At 49.2% G+C, this 20,667-nt stretch overlaps 1 protein-coding gene across 1 annotated transcript in view; it reads right to left on the reverse strand.

The window, feature by feature from the left end:
- The window catches only part of LOC119954013, a 149,766-nt gene that overhangs the window by 13,028 nt on the left and 116,071 nt on the right, over positions 1–20,667 (reverse strand). The window contains exon 10 of the mRNA XM_038778790.1: positions 7,506–7,637. Coding sequence (XP_038634718.1) covers positions 7,506–7,637 — 132 coding nt within the window. The remainder of the gene's footprint in view (positions 1–7,505; positions 7,638–20,667) is intronic.

Here is a 20,667-nt window from a genome sequence, read left to right on the forward strand (position 1 = left end):
TAGACTACCTCAAATGCATTGCCCTCATTGACACACCTGGTCACCTCTTTGAAAGACTCAATCAGTTGGTCAGACATGACCTCCCCTTCGCAAAACCATGCTGACTGGTCGTGATTAATCTCTCCCTCTCTAAATGCAGATTGATTCTGTCTCTCAGAATTGCTTCCAACACTTTCACCACCACTGAGGTTCAACTGATTGGCCTGTCATGGTTTGTCCCTCCTTGAATAATGATACCACATTGGCTATCCTCCAGTCCTTCGCCACCTCTCCTGTGGCCAGAGAGCAATTGAAATTATTGCCAATGCCCCTGCTATTTTCTCCCTTGCCTCATCCACCCTGGTATACATTTAATCCGGCCCTGGAGGTTTAACTACTTTTAAACCTGCCAGTCCACTCAGAACCTCCTCTCTGTCTATCCAGGTGGTGCAGTTACTTACTTTCATTTTATCACAGTCCTTCTCCCTGATCCTTGACCTTTAGCAGACAGTAAACAATTGATATGAAAGAGTATTTCAGACTTTCTGAAGGCAACTTTTGTAAATGAGGAGGTAATGGGAGCTTCTTTGGGATGAGGTGAAATTTAATTTGCACAAGTGGAAATGCTCAAAGGAAGGAAACATGGCCAACGCACCAACTCCTTTAATGGGGTTGAAAGAGCTAGAATGAAGTTTAAAGAAACACTGGGACCTTGGTTGACTGGAAGCTCAGTCCCGTGTCAGAACAACAATCAATAAAACCAACAAAATGGTGAACTATAATAGACAAAACAGAAGAATAAAAGTATGTAAAGATTTATTGCTGATGGTTCCCATCCTGCTCGTTAGAATACATGGAAGGTATTGAGGCATTCAGGCTGCCACAGAAAAGAGTTTTGTGTTGGGTGTCTGACTTAAGAGCAGTGAACAGAGAAATGTGACCTTTGTCCATGAAACAATGCACCTCAGAGGCGATTTTCTAAAGATTTATAAGATTGTGATCAGTATGGAAATGGTAATATGAGAAAATAACTTTGCATTGAACTCTGAATGTGGTTTAAGGGATCAGAGATTCGAGACAGTAAAAAGGCGAATTGAGCATGTTATCAATAAGTTGCTCTTTATAAAGAGGGATCAAAACAAAACACTCAGAATGAAGACAACCTATTGGAGTCCTGAGGCACATTCTGGTTGGATGGGCTTAAGGTTGAATTGCAATAACTTCCTTGTGATCAAGAGAGATAGTGAAACATTTAGTGATATTGCCAAAGATTAATTATATACTGATATTGCAGTTTGATCTTAGAATTCCAAGACATAACTCGAGCTGCCATCTGAGATGCTGCTCAGTAAACCTCTCTCAGTGAATGGCATCCCTGTGACACACCTCCTTTTATACATGCTCAGCAACTATCGTTAACCCTTCACTCTACTCACACACATCTGAATACTGTCACACCTTCTGTGCTCTTTGTTAATCCTCCCTTGCACTCTTTCATCCTTTGACTCTTCAGTGATGGTCCCTCAAAGGGCAACACAAGCCATGTAACCCTTAATCTGCTGTGTTGTTAAAGGGACAATCGCAACATTCTCTGAAGTTTTGTACAAGTTTGTCCTCTCTTCATCCTACCATTCTGAGCTGGGTCTCAGTTGCCTTGAGCCCTCTCCTGTTATTCCCCATGTAGTAATCCATGGGAGGCAGGAGTTCCGTCACCACACCAATATTTATTTACAATAACGATATTACAGGAGCAGCTACAAACAGTGCTGCTAGCAGTCCAGTCAACTTAAGACTGACTCACAAAGCCTACACAGGTAGGATTATATGGGCCCCCTCAATGAGCTATCATTGAGGGAGCTCATACTCCAATTGGCCAACCAATAAAGCCAATTGGAGTTCATTACACCCTTCCCCCCCCCCCCCCCCCCAAAGGTCCGAGGAATTTCTGCCAGCTGGCATTCCTCTGAGCTTCTTCCTGCTCCTCATGTCTGGGTCTGTCACCTCTGTGTCGTCCGCCGGGTCGTTCTCCGAAGTGGGCGGGGTGTACCTTATAGGTGCCCGTCTTTTCCTTGACGACCTCCTTGGAAGTTGTTCTTCCTCCTCCTCGGGGAGAGGTGTCGCGGTGGCCTCGTTGAGTGTGTCCATCTCCGACTCTGACGACTGGATGACGGGGTCTGGAGAAATTGCTCGGGGCTGGGGTGTGGGTATCCTTTCCATCTGGGCTATCCCAGCTGGAGGCGGTCCTGCTTCGCCTGCCTCCAGGTGTGGTTCCGCTGCCCTTATTTGGTCTAGGTGTTTCTTCAGCACCTTACCTCCTATTGAAACCTGATAGGATATGGGCCCTGTTTGGGCCGTCTTTGACCCACGTTGGTCCATTCCCATCATTCTTGACCCAACCCGGTGCCCCCACCTGGAAATGTCTCTGCTGCCGACTATTATCATGCCCCCTGCGTTGGGCCTCCTGTTGTTTCTCCACTTTCCCCGTTAAATTTGGGAAAAGGAGACTCAGCCTCGTTCGCAGCCGCCTTCCCATTAAGAGTTCAGCTGGCGGTATGCCCGTTGTGGAATGCGGTGTGGTCCTGTAATCAAACTGCCAGCGGGAGAGCTTTGTGTCTATTGACACTGCCGGCTGCTTCTTGAGTCCCGCTTTAAGTGTCTGGACCGCTCTCTCTGCCAGGCCGTTGGCCGCTGGATGGTAAGGGGCTGTTTTGATGTGACGGACTCCGTTTTCCTTCAGGAATTTTCCAAATTCCCCACTTGTGAATGCCGTTCCGTTGTCTGACCCCAATACCTCCGGATGTCCATGTGTTGCAAACGAGGCCCTGAGCTTTTCAATTGTCGATGCTGTGCTTGCCGTGTTTACCCGGTGGATGTCCAACCATTTGGAGTGGGCGTCCACTATCACCAAAAACATTGAGGCCATGAAAGGGCCGGCGTGGTCAATATGCAGGCGGGTCCACGGTCTGCCTGGCCATTCCCACGGGTGCAATGGTGCCGCTGGTGGCACTCTTTGTCCCTGTTGGCACTCCTGGCACCGACGTACCAAGGCTGCTATGTCTGTGTCCAGACCTGGCCACCAAACATAGCTTCGAGCTAGCATCTTCATTTTAGACACCCCTGGGTGTCCGTGATGTAATTCAGTTAAGACTGCCTGACGGCCCTGAGCTGGGACGATTACCCGGGCTCCCCATAATAGGATACCGTCTTCTACGGTTATTTGGTCCCTTCTGCTCCAGTATGGGTGCATCTGGGGCTCCATTGGTCTTTCCAGTTTCCATGTTAGCAGTAAATGCTTCATCTTGGCTAAAACTGAGTCTTTTTGCGTCCACAACCGAATATGTTGCGCGTCTACTGGTAGGGTGTCCAAAAAATTGAGTCATTACTGTCCCCTCTACTTTTGGTATTTGCGGCGGAGTGTCCGGGAGGGGAAGTCTGCTCAAAGCATCTGCATGTGCTACTCGCGTTCCCGGTCTGTACTCCAGAACGTATCTATATGCCGCCAGTAGCAACGCCCAGCGTTGGATTCTAGCTGATGCAATCAGGGGTATTGACTTGTCTTCTTTTAATAACCCTAATAACGGCTTATGATCCGTCACTATGGTGAATTTCCGCCCGTACAGATACTGGTGAAATTTTTTTACTGCGAATATCATCGCCAGTCCTTCCTTCTCGATTTGGGCGTACTTCCTCTCAGCGATCGCCAAGGTCCTCGAAGCGTAGGCTATTGGCCGTTCTTCCCCATTCCTTCCTCTATGGGCTAAGACGGCTCCTACCCCATAGGGGGATGCATCACAAGTGACCACCAATTCCTTCCTTGGGTCATAATGCTCTAGGACATTTTCGGATGACAGTTGTTCCTTAATGTCCCTAAATGCTCGGTTTTGGTGGGTGGACCATTTCCATTCTTTCCCCTGTTTTAGTAGCTGGTGGAGGGGTTCTAGGATGGATGCCCTATTTGCAATACATTTTCCATAATAGGTTACCAACCCTAGAAATGATCGTAACTCCTGGACCGTGGTGGGAGCTGGGGCTTCTTTTATTGCCCTTACTCTGTCTTCTAATGGATGTAAGCCTGACTCGTCTACTTTATATCCCAGGTACGTCACTTGTGGGGCCAGAAAAACACATTTTTCCCTTTTTAGCCGTACGCCTGCCTTTGCGAAACGCCTGAGCACTTCCTCCAGGTTCCTTAAGTGTTCCCTGTTTGTCCTACCCGTGATTAAGACATAATTCAAATAAATCGCCACCTGCGGTAGCCCCTGCAGAATATTTTCCATCGTACGCTGGAATATAGCGCAGCCTGATGACACTCCAAAAGGTAGCCTAGTATAACGAAAAAGGCCCTTCAGGGTGTTGATCGTAGCGAACCTCTGGGAGCCCTTGTCCAGTTTTAACTGCAGGTAGGCGTGGCTCATGTCTAGTTTCGTGAACAAAAGCCCACCTGCCAATTTGGCATATAGGTCGTCTATTTTCGGGATTGGGTATTTGTCCAGCAGTGCGTATTTGTTTACTGTCTGTTTGAAATCTCCACAGAGACGTATTGAGCCGTCTGGCTTCAAAATTGGTACCACTGGCGCTGCCCATTCCGAGAACTGTACTGGTCTGATAATGCCGTCGCGCCGTAACCTTTCTATTTCGTCATCTACTTTCTTCCTTAATGCAAAAGGTACCGGCCTGGCCTTACAAAATTTCAGAAGGGCTTCTGGGTCCACGTGCAAAGTTGCTTTGGTGCCTATGATTTCCCCCAAACCTTCCTGGAAGACCTCCGGGTATTTTTGGAGTACACCACTCAACTGCCCACTTCCACTCTGGAAAATCTTCATCCAATCTAATTTTAGGTCTTTCAGCCAGTTCCGTCCAATTAAGCTTGGTCCGGAGCCCTCTACTATCGTCAACAGTAATCTGAGCAATTGTTTCTCATATTCCACAGGTACATGAGTCGTGCCTAGAACTTCCAGGGGTTCCCCCGTGTAGGTTTTAAGTTTCGTCGATGTTTTTGTTAGGGTTAGTGGCTGGAGTCCATCTTTAATTTTTCTAAATGCTGCCACTCCCATTACTGATACGGCCGCACCCGTGTCTATTTCCATTATTGTCGGCCGCCCGTTCACCCGTGGGGTAATCCTAATGGGTTCTGCTTTCTTCGTTGTAATATTATATAATTGTTCCCCTTCGGAGGAGGATGGGGCGTCTAGGTTGTGTACTTCCCTGCGTCCCCACCTGCTATTCCTCTTTTGCCACCTCCTTCTAGGGTTTCTGTCGTTGTTACCCCACTCTGTCTGGTGCCAGAAATGGTCCTTCTCTGTTGGGGGAGCCTCAGCCAGTACTTCCCTCTGTCTCCAGTTAGTCCTGGCAGACTTGGGGGCAGTTCTGGGGTTTTCCTTTTTCCCTCTATTCCTCAGGTTTTTCCTGAGAGCGGCTATCTGGTAGCAGGACCCATTGTGGTAGTCCCTCTCACAGGTATCTACCTCCATTGGCGTGCCCTGTAGTTCCTGCGCCCCACTTGCTGCCTTTTCTAGGGACAGTGCGAGCTGTAACGCCTGCCTGCAGTCTAGCTCCGTTTCCGCCAACAGGCGTTTCTGTATTGTGAGGTCGTTTATACCACACACTAACCGGTCCCAAAGCATTTCATTTAGCGTTGGGCCGAACTCACATTTTTCCGCCAGCCTTCTCAGGCGGGTCAAGAAATTCGTGACTGACTCCCTGTCTTCCCGCTTCGCTGTGTAGAATCTGTACCTACGCAAAATGAGGGGTGGTTTTGGGTCGTAGTGCTCTTTCACCAATTCCGTTACTTCTTGGAAAGTTTTCGTGTCCGGCGCATCGGGATAAGTTAGACTACGTATAATGGCGAAAGCGGAGGGTCCGCACGCTGACAGCAGGATAAGCCGTCTCCTTTCGTCCGTCAGTATATCATTTGCCCGGAAGAAGTAACATTCTCTCCACATACTGGGACCAGTCCTCAATAGCCGGGTTGAATGCCTCTAAATCTCCCAAAAAATGGCATTTTTAAAATGGCAAGGCTTACCCTCCGAGTGCGGCAGCTGGTCTACGCAAAATTTGTAGTTTACCTCGTCGCCACTGTAGTAATCCACGGGAGGCAGGAGTTCCGTCACCACAACAATATTTATTTACAATAACGATATTACAGGAGCAGCTACAAACAGTGCTGCTAGCAGTCCTGTCAACTTAAGACTGCTCACAAAGCCTACACAGGTGATTATATGGGCCCCCTCAATGGGCTATCATTGAGGGAGCTCATACTCCAATTGGCCAACCAATAAAGCCAATTGGAGTTCATTACACCCCACATAACTTTTCCAGTTCTCTATATCTTTCGACCTTTAACAATATTCTCAAAACACATTTTCAACCAGTCGTTGGGTGGCCTCTCTCCACGCTCTCACACCATCACTCAGAGGAGGAACGTCATTTCCAAGTTTCCCTCCAGTCCCACCACACCATCCTGACTTGGGGAAATATCAGCCATTCCTTCAGTATCATTGGGTAAAAATTCTGGCACTCTCTCCCCAATTGCACAGCAGGAGAAACTGCACCGCCTGGATCGCAGTCAAGGAAAAGGCCCATCCCTCCTCAGGAAAACCAGGAAACAGTCATACCATTATGCGACACCCACATCCCACGAGAATATAAATAATAACACATTTTTTTATTGCTTTTTGATTTTTTTTCGTGCTGTTAATGAGAAATGACTTGTGACATTCTTGATGTTAAACAGGATATATAAGCTATTGCTCCTGATTGGTAATTGTTTCAATGACTGTTTATTATCAATTCACTGAGTTTGATAGCAGTTCAGTCCTTCTTTGTCCCAGCTTATGACTGCAAAGGAGATACTAAACCTTCCAAACTTATTTTAACTTAAAGCAGCTCTCATTTCGTACATCCACAGTGACTGTACTTCATTGGCTAAAGGTGTTTTGGGTCACCCTGGGGGTCATGTAATGCCCAATTTATATTCAAGTCTTACTTTGTTTCGATGAGCAACGAAGAACATTTCATTGCAGTGTTAATGTAAGCCTACTTGTGACACTAATAGAGATTATCATTAAAACCCTGAAGCACAACATTGCGAATCTTCCCCCTGAGTAAATATGTTTCACCTGAAATCTGTATTGTTTTGTCTTAACACCCTGCTCTAATGCATGTACTAAAGCTTTGCTATATTCAAAACACGAAGGGCGGAATTCTCCGGTCCCCCTGTCGCATGTTTCTCAGCCGCGTGCCATTCATTGGTAGCGGAATTCTCCACTTCCGCTCCTTGTCCATGAGATTTCCCATTGAAGAAACCCCACAATATCGGGAAATCTGCTGGCGGGGAATGCGCTCCCGGCGGGAACAAAGAATCCCGATGACCGGAGAATTCCGGCTTTCTCAAAGCAAGTCTACAACAGATAGAAAAATCTACAACCTTTGCTCTACTGTTAATAACCTTTTCATGTTTTGGAAGGTGAGATTTTCTCTGGAATTCACAACTGTCTTTACAGATCAGAATAGAAACATATCCTTACCTGTCTGATCATGTCCGGTTTTCCCAGGAATTGTATCGCAGCTTGACTCATATAAAAGGGGTTCAGCATCCGCACCTTCACAGGATCCAAATTCTTCAAAAAGCTTGGCCTCTTCCAGAATCCTGATGTAACCTAAAGTGGGAAATATTCCTAGTTTAGTGAAATTTATCAAAAGGAAACATTAAAATATGGAGGCGTATTCCGGCATAACCTCTCATCCAAATATTTGAATGCAACTTGAAGGTGGGAGCTCAACGAAAGCTTTTCAAGACCCCTGTCTCCGGTGCTTTCATACATTTCTACACATGTACCACCATCTGAAAAGCAGTGTCTGTCTTCCATCTGTGATGAAGTGTGCATCCCCCCTGATATTATTGTGAACTGAAATCAGAGTGCGTGGATGATGCCCGTTATCTGGTGTCCAGCTAAGTGGCCATGGGTGTCCCTGAACATCAAGCAATTTGTTACCAGACCAAGGAGCTTAAGTTGCCACTCGATTGTCCACCTGTAAGTGTCAGAGTGGTTGTCCTGGTTACAATGCTGGTTCACTTATGGTTGGATTATATTTTCTTTCCCCGCCTGAGGCACTCTTTCATTCATTTTTAAAACTTGATTAACAATATTTACCTCCTCCCCCCTCGGTTTCTCTGCGCATTTCCAAGGTACCGTGAGGTTGTATTCCCGTTAGATAGAAACGGGAGGAGAATCCCTCTGAGAACTGAGCATCTGCCCGAATTGATAGTGTTATGGGCCAGGGTTTAGAAAACGCCAAACTATATCATGGAGTTCACCTGATCTACAACTGTTTATTGAATGTGGCTTGGATGAGCACAAGAGCCTGCCTCTCAGGTGGTATTCAATAGAGTTCTTATGCGCTTATAATCAAAAAAACAAACTTTATTCTACAAATTTAGTTAACACACACATGCAAGAATTTCTATCCACTACAAAACATAAATACCCCACACAGCTACAGTAATCTATGTGTAACCGTTAATAAATTCCCCCTTTACTGTTCCAATTTAATAACAAGATCCAAGTAAAAAATCAGAACCCGCTTTTCAAAGGTGTGGCCCAGCACACAACACTCTTACTGCTATAAGACTTGTTAGTGATACTCTGTTTCCCTTTTCAAACAGCAGGTTTCAATTCCTTCCAGAAAGCAATTATCTCTTTTAAGTTATCAAGCAGTCTGGAAACTGCTTTTAAAATGAAGATAGAGAAACCCCTCTTTCAACCTGTGCAGTGCAAACCAGTTCAAACTCAAAGCGAAAGTAATACACAGAGCCACAGCCAGCTCCAAACTCAAAGTGAAAGTAAAAACGCACAGAGCCACAGCGCAGCTCCACCCACACAATGACATCACTGAAGCCATTGATAAGACAAAAACATTTCTTAAAGGGACACTCCCATGACAAGGATATTATAGAAGGGAGCGAACTATTCTAATCTTTGCCATGCTCCCATACAAGCTTCACAATTCCGCTGAACTCTCTGTTGCAAAAGTCTGAAATCTCTCCAATATAAGTAATTTACACAAATTGTTTGTTATTTGCAATGTAAATATGTTGCATTGATTGATTTTTAAAAATAAATTTAGAGTCCCCAATTCATTTTTTCCAATTAAGGGGCAATTTAGCGTGGCCAATCCACTTAGCCGGCACATCTTTGGGTTGTGGGGGCGAAACCCAAGCAAACACGGGGAGAATGTGCAAACTCCACACAGACAGTGACCCAGAGTCGGGATCGAACCTGGGACCTCGGCACTGTGAGGCTGCAGGGCTAACCCACTGCGCCACCGTGCTGCCGTTGCATTGATTGATGAATGGTTTCTTTTGACAATCCATCCTGAGAAAACACACCAGCTAAAACATTTTTCATGAAGTATTATGCAGCCAAATAGCCTTGTATTATCTGGCTGTATAATCTACTGATATCCATAGCTGACCTTTGGCTGATTTTTCTAAAGGATCTACGAGACCCATAACCAATCTTTCAAAAGGCACCTCAATCATGGGACATGGCTATAAGGGGAGCTTTCAATGTGGGATGAGGTGCTTCTAGATGGCAGTCTGCTCCCTCGCCAATGTGAGAAAACTTCAATTGCCTCCAATTCCCTTGGAGACTCCCATGTGTGTCGTTCCACCTGGTTCCTGTTTGTGGGGCTCAATATCCCAAAGTCTCACGTTCCTTGGGAATTGGCACATTAGAGTAAAGTTCACTGCCTCGCTCTAATATGCAGATTTGCCAAAAGGTGATCCCAGCCATTGTGGGCGGTATTCAGCTGGCAACTCCCCTAGATTGCGTTGAATCTCGCAAGGCATTGGGAGTCTGGTATTTCCTGGGAGCGGGGTCCCCTGGTTTTCAATGGCCTTACTGCGCTGTGGCGAGCTGCTTTTCCAGCGCAGCATGGCCAGAGGATCATGCCCCCTGTGCCCAACATTGTGGAGGTCTGTCACATGACCACCCTGAAGCTGCATTGATGGAAATTGAATTTGAAGGAAAAATATTTTGCCTTGGGGATCTGCGGCCTTTCCATCGGGAGCTGAGCTGAGCGGGGGAAACGCAGTGAGCAGCCTGGGAAAGTGAGTGTTCCAATTGGGAAAAAAGAAAAAAGTGACATCCTAGGAAGGCTGTGACTTGATTGGCTAATAGGGAATCTGTTCTAAATCTGAATATCCATTTTAAATTACTGTTTATAAGTTGCTTTCAGATTGAGGTAGTAAGCAGAGATTTTAAAAAGTTAAATTTAAAAAAAAACAAATTAAAAACTAAATTAATAAAATAGAGATGGAGAGTCAGGGGATGTGTTGCTCCTGCATGATGTGGGAGCTGCTGGACCCCATCGTGGTTCCCAGTGACCACATCTGTGGTAAGTGGTGGTGGCTCGAGGAACTCCGTCTAGAGTTGATGAGCTGGATTCTGAGCTTCGGACTCTGCGACAGATCAGGGAGGGGGAGTGGTACCCGGACACTGTTTTTCAGGATGGAGTCACACCGCTTCGACTAACTACCTTGAATTCAGCCAAAGGTCATGGATAGGAGGCTGTGGCTTTGAGTGAGGCTGGTAGAGGGATCCAGGAGATAGGATTGCAGGAACCTCAGTCCTTGACCTTGTCCAACAGATTTGAGATTCTTGCTCCCTGAGTGGACAGGAACGGGGACTGCAGGGAGGATGAGCAAACCAACCACAGCACCATGGTACAGGGTGCCATTCAAGTGGGGAGAGAGAAATTAATCTCCTCCTACTTGGAGATAATATAGTTAGGGGCATAGAGACTGTTCTCTGTGACTAGGATCGAGAATTCTGGTGCTCGGGATATCTCATCTGGGTTGCAGAAGAACTTGGAGTGGGAGGGTAAAGATCCAGTTGTTGTGGTCCACATCAGCACCAATGACATAGGTAGAACTAGGAAAGAGGTTCTGCTGAAGGAATATAAGCAACTAGGTAGCACTATTACTTCATAGTGCCAGGGTCCCCGGTTCGATTCCCGGCTTGGGTCACTGTCTGTGCGGAGTCTGCACGTTCTCCCTGTGTCTGTGTGGGTTTCCTCCGGGTGCTCCGGTTTCCTCCCACAAGTCCCGAAAAACGTGCTTGTTAGGTGAATTGGACATTCTGAATTCTCCCTCTGTGTACTCGAGCAGGCACCGGCATGTGGCGACTAGGGGATTTTCACAGTAACTTCATTGGCATGTTAATGTAAAACGACTTGTGACAATAAAGATTATTAAAAAAATAGGGGCTAAATTGAAAAGCAGAACCAAAAGGTAATAATCTCCAGATTACGACCTGAGCCACGAGCTAATTGGCTCAGGGTCAATAAGATTAAAGAGGTAAATGCGTGGCTCAAAGGTTAGTGTGGGAGAAATGGATTTGAATTCACGGGACATTGGAACCAGTACTGGGGAGCTGCTCCGATGGGACAGTCATCAGCTGAATCAAGCTGGGATCAGAGTCCTGGCGAATGGCATAACTAGGGCAGTAGATAGGGCTTGAAATTTAAATGTGGAGGTTCAGCTGTATGGAAAATTATAAAATTAAGTTAAAGGAGAAGGTTAATGATGAGGACTTTAAACGAGTTAAAGGGGCTGAGGGCTCAGGAGAGGTCAATAAAGTTTCCAGAACAAGTCATAGAACAGGGAGTATGGAAAGTGGCAGGAATCTAGGGGAAGATTCTCTAATCCCGCGGCAGAGTGTCCACGCGATCGTAAACGGCGTTGTGTTTTACGACGGTGTAAATGGGCCGTGCCAAGGACTAATTCTGTCCCCTACAGGGGGCCAGCACGGCACTGGAGCGGTTCACTGGTGCCACGGGATACGCGCATGCACAGTGGGGCCGGTGCCAACGCATGCATGCACAGTGGCCTCTTTCAACACGCCAGCCTCGACGCAACATAGCGCAGGGCTACACGGGCCAGCACGTAGGAAAGAAGGGCCCCATCCAGAGAGGCCGTCCAGCCGAACGTGTGGGCCCTGATCGCGGGCCAGGCCACACCGGAGGCCCCCCCGGGATCCGACCTCCCCCGCCCACAGGCCGCCCCCTGATAATTCAACGCCGAGTTCCCGCTGGCTGTGAGCAGATGTGGATGGCCGGTCGGCCCATCCCGGGCAGAGAATCGGCGGGCCGCCCGCCTAGAGTGGCCTCCAACCGGCGCCGTGCCAACCACGCCAGCGCCAATGGCACCGATTCTCTGCTCTGCGGAGAATTGCGTTGAGGGCGTCGGTACAGCGTGACGCAATTCGCGCCGGTCGCGAGGATTCTTCCGGCCCGGGCTGAGACAATCCCACCCCCCACATCAGGCACAGCAAAAAAGGGGACAACTATGAGAAGGGTGACGATGTTGTACCTAAACGCGAACAGTATACGAAACAAGGTAAATGAGCTTGTTGAGCACATTGAAATTGGCGGGTATGATGTTGTGAGCATCACAGAGACATGGCTGCAAGGGGATCAGTGCTGGGATCTAAATATACAAGGATATGTGTCCTATCGAAAGGACAGGCAGATGGGCAAAGGAGGCAGGGTTGCATTGTTAGTAAGGAATGAACTTATATTGATAGCAAGAAGTGATATAGGGTCAGAGGGCATAGAATCTGTGTGAGTAGAGTTGAGGAAACGCAAAGGAAAAAAGACCCTAATGGGAGTTATGTCCAGGCCCCCTAGCAGTATTCTGGATGCGGGGCACAAAATAAATCAGGCGATAGAAAAGGGATATAAGAAAGGCAACGTTACAATAACCATGAGGGATTTCAATATGCAAGTGGACTGGGAAAATCAGGTTGGTAATGGATCCCAAGAAAAGGAATTTATGGAATGTCTACGAGATGGTTTTTTTGGAGCAGCTTGTGACAGAGCCCACTGGGTAACACGCCATTCTGGATTTGGTGATGTGTAATGAGGCAGATTTAATTAGGGAACCTAAGGTGAAGGAACCCTCAGGGGGCAGTGGCCACAATATGACAGAATGTGAGAGGGAGAAGCTGGAATCAGATTTAACGGTTTTATAATTGACTAATGGTAACTACAAAGACATGTGGGAGAAGCTAGCCAGAGTTGATTGGAATGGAAGACAGCAGAACAGCAATGGCAGATTTGGGGGTTATACGGGAGGCACAGCAGATATTAATCCCAAGCAGGAGGAAACATGTTAAGTGGAGGACAAGGCAACCATGGCTGACAAGGGAAGTCAGGGACAGCATAAAAGTAAAGGAAAAAACGACAAAGTGGCAAAGATTAGTGGAAGCCAGAGGATTGAAAAGCCGTTAAAAGCAAGAAGAGGACAATTCAAAAGGCAATAAGGGGGAGAAGATGAAATATGACTGTAAGCTGGCTAGTAATATAAAAGAAGATCGCAAGAGATTTTTTTTTATATATATAAAAGGTAAGAGGCAAGAATGAACATTGGACTGCTGGAAAATCAGGTTGGAGAAGTCATAATAGGGAACAAAGAAATGGTAGAGGAACTGAATAGGTACTTTGCAATTGCCTTCACAGTCTAACAGAGTCAAGGGGCAGAGGTGAGTGCAGTGGCTATCACTAAGGAGAAGGTGCTGGGGAAACTGAAAAGTCTAAAGGTGATATATCACATGGATTGGATGGACTACGCCCCAGGGTTCAGAAGGAGATAGCGGAGGGGGTTATGGAGGCACTGATAGTGATCTATCAGGGATCCCTGGAGGCATGGAGGGTCCCTGAAGATAGGAAATTATAGGCCAGTTAGCCCGATTTTGGTTACTGGTGAGACTTTACAGTCTATTATTGTGGTGGTATGAATGTGAGCACTGCCATTGGTGCAGAGCATGGGTTTCCCATTGGCTCTGGCTGGTCATGTGCCTCTCGTCCGATTGGCTGGGACTAGTCATGTGACTGCTCACCAATTGGTCGAGAGGCAAGTAGACCCCGCCTCCGAGGCGAGGTATAAGTACCCAGAGTTCCTGGCGGTCGGCCTTACTCTGTAGTCGACCACCGGGCTAACAACTAGCTGATTAAAGCCACAGTTCGGATCCTAATCGTGTCTCGTGTCCAATTGATGGTACATCAATTTAATCAGCTAGAATTTTGGAATGGAGCTACGCATCAAGCCTGACTGCCTCCGTACCAGCCGTATGCTGCAAATGCGTCTGCAATCTTTAAACACTGGCAGACGTGTTTTAATAGCTACCTGACGACTGCAACCGGCAAGCCCACCAAGGAGCAGAAACTCCACATCCTCCACTCATGCGTGGGCACGGCGGTATACTCAATGATTGAGGACGAAAGCGATTATGATGCGGCCATGGAGATTCTCAAAGGACACTTTCTCCGGCCGGTCAACAAAGTATACGCACGGCATCTCCAGACAACTAGACAACTGTTCCCTGGTGAGTCACTCGACGAGTTTTACCAGGCCCTCACAGCTCTAGGGAGAACGTGCGCGTGTCTCCAAGTTTCGGCGACTGAGCACATGGAACTTTTAATCAGAGACGCTTACATTGCTGGCATGCAGTCCCCTTCTATCCGTCAACGATTGCTGGAGAAGAACGCCCTCAGCCTAGCTGAGGCACGGACTCTTGCAACCTCCCTGGAGGTTGCTGACCTGAACGCTCGTGCATACGCCCCCGGCCGCGCAGCCGACTTCATGGCATGCGCCAAGCCCGTCCTCCGTGGACCCCAACCCACCCCAAGCCTGCGCTGCGGGTCGCTCCGACAAACTAGCGGGGCCCCGCTGCTATTTTTGTGGTCTCTCCAAGCACCCCCGCCCGCGCTGCCCGTCCCGCTCCGCTCTGTGCAAGAGCTGCGGGAAGAAGGGCCACTACGCGGTGGTCTGCCAGACCAAGTCGGTCGCTGCTGTTCCGCGCAGCGACCGTGGATCGCCCCTCCCGGGCCCCCCCCCAGGGCCCTACAACGCGCACCAACCTCTCCGGCCCGCTTCCCGGCCCCCGCAACGGCCCCATGGCCCTCCCAACCCTCGCTCCCAGCTGCCCCAACCAGCCCGCAGACGCCACTGACACTGCCCCCAGCCGCCACGAGGTTTCCATGGGCACCGCCATCTTGGGCCCCGGACACCATGTGAGGGCCATGGGCGCCGCCATCTTGGGGCCCTAGCTCCACGTACGGGTCCTGGGCGCCGCCATCTTGGGCCAACACGGAAGGCCCTGCCAGCGATTACTCTGCCACTGAGGATGATCTGGAACTCTCACCACGACTGGCTTCCATCAAACTCGACCAGTCGTGACCACGCACGCCCGCCAAGACTATGAGAACGGTTCAGCTCAACGGACACAAAACGAGGTGCCTGCTGGACTCCGGGAGCACGGAAAGTTTCGTCCACCCCGACACGGTAAGACGCTGCGCGCTCCCCATTCACCCAGTTAAGCATAAGATTGAATTGGCCTCGGGTTCGCACTCCGTCCAAATCACCGGGTGCTGCATAGCGTACCTCATGGTCCAGGGGAGGGTCTTCAAAAACTTCAAACTCCTCAGGGCAGCACGGTAGCATTGTGGACAGCACAATGGCTTCACAGCTCCAGGGTCCCAGGTTCGATTCCGGCTTGGATCACTTTCTGTGCGGAGTCTGCACATCCTCCCCGTGTGTGCGCGTGGGTTTCCTCCGGGTGCTCCTGTTTCCTCCCACAGTCCAAAGATGTGCAGGTTAGGTGGATTGACCATGTTAAATTGCCCTTCGTGTCCAAAATTGCCCTTAGTGTTGGGTGGGGTTACTGGGTTATTGGGATAGGGGGAGGTGTTGACCTTGGGTAGGGTGCTCTTTCCAAGAGCCGGTGCAGACTTGATGGGCCGAATGGCCTCCTTCTGCACTGTAAATTCTATGATCTATGATCCTCCCCCGTCTATGCGCTCCGGCACTCTTGGGCCTGGATTTCCAGTGCAACCTGCAGAGCTTGACCTTTCAATTCGGCGGCCCTATTCCTCCTCTTACTGTTTGCAGCCTCGCGTCCCTCTTAGTGGACCCCCCTTCCTTGTTTGCTAATCTCACCCCAGATTGTAAACCTGTCGCCACTAGGAGCAGATGATACAGTGCCCAGGACCGGACCTTCATCGGGTCCGAGGTCCAGAGGCTCCTTAAGGAAGGAGTTATCGAGGCCAGCAACAGTCCCTGGCGAGCCCAAGTGCTGGTAGTTCGGACTGGGGAGAAAAACCGGATGGTCATTGATTACAGTCAGACCATCAACAGGTTTACGCAGCTGGACGCGTATCCTCTCCCCATATTTCCGACCTGGTTAACAGGATCGCGAAGTACAAATTCTTCTCCACGGTGGACCTTAAGTCCGCCTACCACCAGTTCCCCATCCGCGCGAGTGACCGAAAGTACACCACGTTTGAGGCAGATGGGCGCCTCTACCACTTCCTCAGGGTTCCAATCGGTGTCACAAATGGAGTCTCGGTCTTCCAATGGGAGATGGACCGAATGGTCGACAAGTACGGTTTACGGGCCACCTTCCCGTATCTCTATAACGTCACCATCTGCGGCCACGACCAGCAGGACCACAACATCAACATCCAAAAATTCCTCCGAACCGCAAAACTCCTTAATTTAACCTACAATAAGGATAAGTGCGTGTTTAGCACCGACCGGTGCGTAACGGAGTGATAGGCCCCGATCCCGAACGCATGCGCCCCCTGATGGAACTCCCTCTCCCCAACTCCCTCAAATCCCTCAAACGCTGCCTGGGCTTCTCCTCATATTATGCCCAGTGGGTCCCCAACTACGCCGACAAAACCCGCCCCCTCATCCAGTCCACCTACTTTCCCCTGTCGATGGAGGCCCGCCAGGCCTTTAGCCGCATCAAAGCGGATATCGCAAAGGCCACGATGCATGCTATCGACGAGTCCCTCCCATTCCAGGTCGAGAGCAACGCATCTGACGTAGCTCTGGCGGCCACCCTGGACCAAGCGGGCAGACCCGTGGCCTTCTTCTCACAAACCCTCCAAGCTTCCGAAATCCGCCATTCCTCAGTGGAAAAGGAGGCACAGGCCATAGTTGAAGCTGTGCGACATTGGAGGCACTATCTGGCCGGCAGGAGGTTTACCCTCCTCACAGACCAACGGTCAGTGGCTTTCATGTTCGACAATGCACAGAGGGGCAAGATCAAGAACGACAAGATCTTGCGGTGGCAGATCGAGTTGTCCACGTACAACTACAATATCTTGTATAGTCCTGGGAAGCTCAACGAGCCTTCCGATGCCCTATCCCGCGGCACCTGCGCCAGCGCGCAGATTGACCGCCTCCGCTCCCTCCACACGGACCTCTGCCATCCAGGGCTCACCCGTTTCTACCATTTTATTAAGACCCGCAACCTGCCCTACTCCGTTGAGGAAGCCAGGACAGTCACCAGGGACTGATACGTCTGCACCGAGTGCAAATCGCACTTCTACCGCCCCGAACGAGCGTATCTGATCAAGGCATCCCGCCCCTTTGAACATCTCAGTACAGACTTCAAGGGTCCCCTCCCCTCCAACAACTGTAACACATATTTCTTTAGTGTTATCGACGAATACTCCCGCTTCCATTTCGCCATTCCCTGTCCCGACATGACCACAACAATTGTCAAAAAAACCCTCCTATCCATCTTCTCCCTGTTTGGTTACCCCGCGTACATCCACAGCGACCGGGGGTCCTCCTTTATGAGTGACCAACTGCGTCAGTTCCTGCTCAGCAGGGGCATAGCCTCTAGCAGGACGACCAGTTATAACCCACGGGGTAACGGTCAGGTCGAGAGGGAGAATGGCACCATTTGGAAGACCATCCTGCTGGCCCTACGGTCCAGAGATCTCCCTATTCCCTGTTGGAAGAAGTCATTCCTGACGCCCTGCATTCAATCCGGTCTCTCCTCTGTACTACGACTAATCAAACACCTCATGAACATCTTCTTGTTTTCCCCAGGGAGTCGTCCTCAGGATCCCCTCTCCCGACCTGGCTGGCCACCCCCGGGCCCATCTTGCTCCGGAAGCATGTGCGGGTGCACAAGCCCATCCCGTTGGTTGAGCGAGTCCAGTTACTCCACGCCAACCCGCAATATCCGTACGTGGAGTATCCCAACGGTCGGCAGGGTATGGTCTCGCTTCGGGACCTGGCACCCGCCGGCGTGCGGCCTTCTCCCCCTACATCAACACCTCCCCCCCAACCCCAATTCCCCCCAGCGCCCCCCCCCCCACGCCCCCACGACCCAGCGCACATGCCCCCTCTGGCCCGATTACAGCGTCTCCACCACCGGCCCGGGGTATAGAGACACATCTACGACCGACGCTCCCGGAGGCAAGGACGACCATCGGCCCGACGTTACCGGCTCCATTGCGACGGTCCTCTAGAACACCACGGGCACCCGACAGGCTGATCGTGTCCATCTGATGTGGCCATGGGACATTTTGGACTTTGTTGTTATTCCGTTGCACATTTTGGACTTCGTTGTTATTCCGTTGCACCTTAAGTAGTAGTATTAGAATTAGAATTAGAACAGTACAGCACAGAACAGGCCCTTCGGCCCTCAATGTTGTGCCGAGCAATGATCACCCTACTCAAGCCCACGTATCCACCCTATACCAGTAACCCAACAACCCCCATTAACATTATTTTTTTAGGACACTAAGGGCAATTTAGCCTGGCCAATCCACCTAACCCGCACATCTTTGGACTGTGGGAGGAAACCGGAGCACACACGGGGAGGACGTGCAGACTCCGCACAGACAGTGACCCAGCCGGGAAATGAACCTGGGACCCTGGAGCTGTGAAGCATTGATGCTAACCACCATGCTACCGTGCTAGTAGTAGTATTGATTTTTTTTTGCCACGAGCCAGTGGGCAGCCCACCTTTCTCGATTTTCGCTGCTCATACCACCAGTCCTCGGACCCCTCACCCCCCTCTCTTCAACTTACACACCCCACCCCCCCCGCCTTCTTTCTCCACAAGGGGTGAATGTGTACTAGAAGGAGACGTTCATGAGGTGTTTATGAAAGTACCCAGAGATCCCGGCGGTCGGCCTTACTTTGTAGTCGACCACCGGGCTAACAACTAGCTGATTGAAGCCACAGTTCGGATCCTAATTAGGATGGTACATCAATTATTAAGGATGAGAATTCGGGGTACGTTGAAGTGAGTATATGATGGAAATGTCTGTGTGAGTTTGTGATGGAAATGTCTGTGTGAGTTTGTGATGGAAATGTCTGTGTGAGTTTGTGATGGAAATGTCTGTGTGAGTGTTCGATGGAAATGTCTGAGTGTTTGATGGAAGTGTCTGTGTGAGTGTTTGATGGGGATGTCTGTGTGAGTGTTTGATGGAAATACCTGTGTGAGATTGTGATGGAAATGTCTGTGTGAGTGTTTGATGGAAATGTCTGTATGAGTTCATTATGGAAATGTCTGTATCAGTGTGCGATGGAAATGTCTGTGAGATTGTGATGGAAATGTGTCTGTGAGTGTATTATGGATATGTCTGTGTGAGTGTTTGATGGAAATGTCTGTGTGAGATTGTCATTGATATACCTGTGTAAGTTTATGATGGAAATTATGTCTGTCTGAGTGTTTGATGGAAATGTCTGTGTGAGTGTGTGATGGAAATGTCTGTGTGAGTGTGAGATGGAAATGTCTGTGTGAGTGTGAGATGGAAATGTCTGTGTGAGTGTGTGATGGAAATGTCTGTGTGAGTGTGTGATGGAAATGTCTGTGTGAGTGTGAGATGGAAATGTCTGTGTGAGTGTGAGATGGAAATGTCTGTGTGAGTGTGTGATGGAAATGTCTGTGTGAGTGTGTGATGGAAATGTCTGTCTGAGTGTGTGATGGACATGTCTGTGTGAGTGTTTGATGGAAATGTCTGTGTGAGTGTGTGATGGAAATGTCTGTGTGAGTGTTTGATGGAAATGTCTGTGTGAGTGTGTGATGGAAACGTCTGTCTGAGTGTGTGATGGACATGTCTGTGTGAGTGTTTGATGGAAATGTCTGTGTGAGTGTGTGATGGAAATGTCTGTGTGAGTGTGTGATGGAAATGTCTGTGTGAGTGTGAGATGGAAATGTCTGTGTGAGTGTGAGATGGAAATGTCTGTGTGAGTGTGTGATGGAAATGTCTGTGTGAGTGTGTGATGGAAATGTCTGTCTGAGTGTGTGATGGACATGTCTGTGTGAGTGTTTGATGGAAATGTCTGTGTGAGATTGTCATTGATATACCTGTGTAAGTTTATGATGGAAATGTCTGTCTGAGTGTTTGATGGAAATGTCTGTGTGAGTGTGAGATGGAAATATCGGTGTGATTTTTGATGCTCAATCAATGGACACGAAATGTAGGTGAAGTCTGAAACGAAAGGCCTTAATTAGCAAGAAGTGAGCCCGGCAGCAGATGTACAGGAAATGGCCTGGCTGCAGGGGAACACGGGTTCTTATACCCCTCCTCGTAGACGGAGCTACATTCCTCTTAGCCAATAGGAATATGGAGAGCACGATACTTGGGCCAATGGGCAGCGATCCCTCTGCACCAATGGCAGCTCACACTCCCAGGTGCCGTAATACACCTAGTCATACTACCACATTTACCCCTTGTTGAGAAGGGAACCGGGGGGGAGGGGGGGAGTGGCGTGTACGGGGAATGCGGACATGGAGAGAGGGGGTGGTGTCCCGTGCAAGTGGGTAAGAGAATGGTAGTATGACTAGTGATCTCAGATCGTTCCTCCTCAAC

Source organism: Scyliorhinus canicula, chromosome 19 (assembly GCF_902713615.1).
Source record: "Scyliorhinus canicula chromosome 19, sScyCan1.1, whole genome shotgun sequence".
Lineage (NCBI taxonomy): Eukaryota > Metazoa > Chordata > Chondrichthyes > Carcharhiniformes > Scyliorhinidae > Scyliorhinus > Scyliorhinus canicula.